This window comes from Plasmodium gaboni, chromosome 9 (genome assembly GCF_001602025.1).
Source record: "Plasmodium gaboni strain SY75 chromosome 9, whole genome shotgun sequence".
Classification (NCBI taxonomy): Eukaryota; Apicomplexa; class Aconoidasida; order Haemosporida; family Plasmodiidae; genus Plasmodium; species Plasmodium gaboni.
In genome coordinates this window covers 628,498-634,470 of record NC_031489.1, presented here as the reverse complement: position 1 = coordinate 634,470, position 5,973 = coordinate 628,498, and the positions used below count along the sequence as shown (strand labels likewise).

Genomic DNA, 5,973 nt, shown 5'->3' with positions numbered 1-5,973 from the left:
AAACAAAAAAAAAAAAAATAATACAAAATATGAACAACTCACCAAAATTGAAAATATTTAAAATAAAAAAAAAAAAAAAAAAATAATAATAATAATAATAATAATGAAATAAAAAAAATAAAAATAAATACAAATATATAGAATAAATATAAAAAAAAAATATATATGTATATTTTATTTGTAACTATAAAAAAAAATAAAGGTAGAAATATTTCTCTTCCCATAAATATTATTCTATACATTAATATATTCGTATATTTACATGTATTAACAAAACAAGTACCAACATATACATATATATATATATGTCATTTTATTTTGTATAAAGTAATTTTAAGGGATGTACAAAAAAAAAAAAAAAAGGTTAACGCATATTTAATATTTTATTTCTTATGAAAACAAAAAATTATATACATATAATTATATATACACATGAAAAATCCATTTATTATAATATAAGGAATAATTTTATGTACAAAAAAAAGTAATAAAAAATTTACACACATATTATATTATCACATATGATAAGTGTGGGGGGCTATAAATTCTCATAATATTCAAAAAAGTATATATTGTTAGAATTGAATATGATATAAAATATATATATATATATTATATTACACTATTTGCATATAATAATTTGAATTTTATCGTATTAAACCATATAGTATTCATATAAATAATAATCATACAAACTATATATAAATAAATATATATATATATATATATTTTTTTTTATTTTGTCTATTATAACATGAAATAGTTCAAATTTTCCTTGGAATTTTAAATGAAGAAAATACATGCTTCCTCTTTACATTCATAGAATTAGGTTTGAATAAATTCATTTTATTTACTTTATGTTGTTCCTCATCATTTTTTGTTTTTTCATTTAATTCATCTTCTCTTCTTTCTAATTCTTTCATTACTTCCACAATTCCTTTATCTCGAATTTGTTTAGGAATAATAGAAGATGCACTCTGAAAAGGTACATATCCTTTAATTTTTTTATTATTTAATTTATATATTCCCTCGTCTAATTTTTTATCATCATATTTATTATAATTATTTGTGTTGCTCATTTCCTGTAATTCTTCTGCGGAGGGGCTATGATATGTGTCGTCATCATATAACTTATGTTTTCCATTATTAGTATATTTATTATTATATCCATGTGTGACACCCTTACTATAAAATTGTGATATATTATTTACTTTTTTATTCTCATATAAGTTGATTACGTTTTGAATTTTAAGCCTTGAACCTTTAGTGTCATAACAAAATGAGCAACAGAAATGTTCATCATCTGTCAAATTATCTTTAGTATGATCATAACTATTATTTTTTTGTATATCTTTATTTGGATATATTTCTCCAAAATAAGACAAAATTTGAGAACGTATACATTTTTCATTCATACATAAATTGTGAACACATTCTAGATTATAAATTTCTTTTTCATATTTTTTTTCTATATTTTTATCATGCATATCTAAATGAGCAAAACTTGTTTTAATTATATATGACAATTTCTCTACATCTTCTTTTGAATAAAACAAATAACAAAAGGATATATGTCCACTTCTTCCACATCTACCAGATTCTTGATAATAATTTTCTATACTCTTTGGTAAGTTATAATGTATAATAAATGATACATCTTTTCTATCAATACCCATACCGAATGCAATGGTAGCTACTAAAATATTTGTCTTGCCAGATATCCATTTCTGTTGTATTCTTTTTCTTGTGCTATTTGTTAATCCAGCATGATAACTTAAAGCTTGTATACCTTTTTCTCTTAAATATTTAGAAATTTCATCACATGTATTTCTTTTAAAACAATATATAATACCAATTTTTTCTTTATTTCGTTTTTCATTTATAATATCGCACACACTTTTTTTTTTATCATCTTTAATTAAATCGCTATAAACAATAATATATTTTAAATTGGGTCTGTTGAATGAGGTTCTAACAATGTTAAGTATCTTACAATTATTATTATGATCATCATATTTGTCATTATTATTATTATTATTATTAATATTAATATTATTTATATTATTATCAGAATCTTTATTTATGTGATTAAAATTTAAGTTTCTTATTATATCCTTTTCTACAAATTTCGTTGCTGTGGCAGTACAACAATATGTTCTTACATAAGGGCTAATATCAAGAAGCTTATTTAAATTTCTATATGATTTTCTAAAATCAGAACCCCATGTACTTATACAATGTACTTCGTCAATTGAAATAAGAGAAATTTTTTTATTTATATAAAGATTATATAATATATCTATAAAATAATCACTTGTTGCTGTTTCTGGTGTAATATATAAAACCTTTAAATTTCCCAAGTTTTGACTTTTTAAAATATCTAATATTCTTTCATTTTCTTTTTTATTTAAAGAACTATTAATAGTTTCTGCTACAATTTTTTTATTTCTTAAAGATATTATTTGATCTTGTATTAATGATATTAAAGGACTTATTACAATACTTATACCATCTATTATTAAAGGCATTATTTGATAAATTAATGATTTCCCACCACCTGTCGGCATAATATTTAATACATGTTCAAACCTTTTTATAGAATTTAAACATTCTAATTGTTTATCTCTAAATTGAGGTATCAAAAATTGTTCTTTCAATATTAAGTTAGCTTTCTCAATATCTATGGATGAATATTTTCTTTTGTAATATTCTAGTAAATTATAAGAATTCAGGTCTTCCTCTTTTTTCTTTTCAATAGAACATTTATTCAAATTTTTTATAGCATCCTCGTTCATTTTTTTATTTAATCAAAAAAAAAAAAAATTAAATAAAAATAAAATAAAATAAAAAAATAAAAATAAAAATATATATACATATATATATTAAAAATATATAATATAAATACACATGTATATTATTTATATGACGATTCAAACAATGTCATCATTTAAAATTAATACTTTAGAGATATATGTTACAAAAATGATATTTCTGTTCAGTATTTTTATGGATACCATAAATAGAAAAAAAATAAATATATTATATATATATATATATATATATATAAATTCACAAAAAAATATTCATGAAAATATTTCAAGAATTTTACGTACTTAAAATAATAATATACACCCAACGTAATATCACAGTTATCAAAACAAATAAAATAAAGTAAAATTTATAGTGTCAAATATAATTTTATTTTAGCATTTTTTTTTTTTTTTTTTTTTTTCTTCTTCTATTTATGAAATAAATTATGTTTAACCTTATAATATGAAGTTACATATTGACATCAACATATGTATGAATATATAATTGAATTTATTAGTACACTTTATAATATAATATATATATATATATATATAATAAATAAGAGATATTATGCGCATAAAATATTTTATACTCCATTTAATATATATTTTTTTTTTTTTCCATCATTATTTTATTATATGGAAAATTTGAACATATCTACCTAGTACATAATTTTAAAAAAATTAAGTAAAAAGTAAAATAAAATAAAATAAAAATAATTCATATTATATATATATATATATATATATATAATATATTTGACAGAATATGCTTTATTATTTATTTTTTGTTTAATATTTAAGAAATTAGTTAAATTATATAAAAGTATTTTGATCAAATATATATACAAGATTGACGTATATAAAAAAAAAAAAAAAAAAGAATATACATATATATATGTATATATAAAGGTTAACATTAGTAATTTTTACATACAAATTAAAGCAAATATAAAAAAGAAAAAAATAATATACATATATATATATATATATATATATATATATATATATTGATTTATTTAATCATATTATTTATCTTCATATTCTTATAAATTAACATCCACATTCTGTTGATTACTTTTTTCCACTATTCACGGCTAGTTAAAATGTAAAAAAAAACCTGTAGTGAAGTTAATCCTTTTATATATCAAGCAATAATAGTGATATATAAATGGCATATAACAAAAATGTTTAAATGAAAAAAATAAAAAAAAGATTTAAAAAAATATATAAACATATTTATTTATTCATGTCTTATATATATATATATATATATATATATTTATGTTCTTTTTTTTTTTTTTTTTTTTTTTTTTCTCCTTACTTGTACACTTAGGAAGTAATATACTTCATAAGATTTATAGACGTCAAAATGTAATATAATAAATTAGTACTTCACTTTTTTGGAATATACAAAATAATTAATACAATGTTATATTCCTCATAAATGAGTAATAATTTTAATTATATATATATATATTTCTAAGATCATCATATACGAAATCGCTAAGAAAAAACATTCACATATATATATATATGTTGAACCCTGACATGCCATAGTTCATTTAAAATGTGCTAACTATTATAAAAGAAAAAAGATATTTTCTGAATTTCTTTTATTTAGGCAGATCGAATTTCGATATCATTTCTGAATATATAAATATATTTGAAATGTATCTTCGCCTTTTTTCTTTCCATCGTATTCATGTGTGTAATGAAACAACCTGTTATTGTATTCACGCTGAGTTAACAGCTCCATGAAAGAAAACATTTTTTTCAACAAGTTATATAAATATATAAATATATATATATAAATTCTTGAAATAAATGCCGATAGATTCCGACCATATTTATAAAGAAAATTAAATTAAATTAAATTTTCTTTCTTACTTCGAAATGATATATATATATATATATATATATATATTATTTCTCCGTGTGTGTATATCTATTTTTTCATTTTTTTTTTTTTCTTTTTCCCCCTTAATATTTTAAATAATTTCCCCTTTTTAATATTTTACCCTCTTCCTTCATATTATAATTATGAGCATATAAATACTATCCTTCTCTCATCTCCTTTCCTTCTTGTATTTAGGCATTCAAAAATGAATGTTTGGTGTGCAAAAGAAAAAAAAAGAAATGAGAAAAGTATTAATACATATATCTCACAACTATAATAATAAAAAAAAAAATAATAAAACATCAAAAAGAAAAAAATTATTAAAAAATTAAAAGGAAAAAAAAAAAAAAAAAAAAAAAAAAAAATAAGATAACATTATCTCCTGGTCGACTTGAGAGATATTAATAGCGCAACATTTGGTTATCTGATTGAAGTATAAGGATCTTTTTGATTTCTTGAAAAAAATAAAAAAAAGGTAAAACAAAAAAAAAAAAAAAAAAAAAAAAAAAAAAAAAAAAAAAAAAAAAAAAAACATAGACAAAAAAAAGAAGAGTTCTCCTTGTCTCTATCCTTTTTCTTTTCTGTTCTTTTTTATTCCCTCTTTTTATTTTTGTTTTTTGTTTTTCATTTTTTTTATTTTTACAATTACAAAAAGACAATGAGCTTTATTGTAAAAATAAAATAAGCGCTTTTATTTACTTCCGCTCTAATCCTATATACAACCTCATGTTCATGATTATTAACTACGAAAAAAAAGAAAGAATCAAACCATATGCTATTGTTTTTTTTCCTTTCTTTTCTTTCATTATCGCAATAATTCAGGTACTTATGAGCAAACAATCAGTTACTTTATGGGTTCAGGGTGAGAATTTCTTCCCATGCTTTCTAAGGATTTCGATGATCATTTTTTCTTTTTTCTTTTTCTTTCTTATTTTTATTTTTTTTTTTTTTTCCACCTCTATTTATTCAAACACTCAAAAATAAGAATGTTTGGAAAAAAAAAGGAGAAAAGAAAAAAAAAAAAAAAAAAGAAATAAAATGTAATAAGAAAAATAGAACTACATCCTCGTATAAAAACAAAAAGAAAAAGAAATAAAAAAAAAAAAAAAAAAAAAAAGTTAATATGTAAATTTATAAACATGAAAAGTGTACCTCTGAGAAATACAATATGCAACAAAAAAAAATATATATATATATATATATATATATAAAGGAGAATTAAAATAAAATGGGATGGCGATAATTAAGATGCAATATATATAT

The 5,973-nt window shown here is 19.4% G+C and overlaps 1 protein-coding gene and 1 non-coding gene across 2 annotated transcripts in view; both read right to left on the bottom strand.

The window, feature by feature from the left end:
• Nucleotides 1-764: 764 nt before the first annotated feature.
• On the bottom strand, nucleotides 765-2,795 carry PGSY75_0918600 (ATP-dependent DNA helicase Q1; the record flags this gene model as incomplete). The annotated part of the gene is made up of 1 exon (XM_018785591.1): nucleotides 765-2,795. The coding sequence occupies one exon, from the start codon at nucleotides 2,793-2,795 to the stop codon at nucleotides 765-767; it is 2,031 nt and encodes a 676-aa protein (XP_018641932.1).
• A 1,424-nt stretch (nucleotides 2,796-4,219) lies between these two features.
• The window catches only part of PGSY75_0918500, a gene marked incomplete at both ends in the record, with an annotated part of 2,257 nt that continues 503 nt past the window's right edge, over nucleotides 4,220-5,973 (bottom strand). Inside the window, one exon of the transcript XR_001974529.1 lies at nucleotides 4,220-5,973. This is a non-coding gene — a non-coding RNA (telomerase RNA).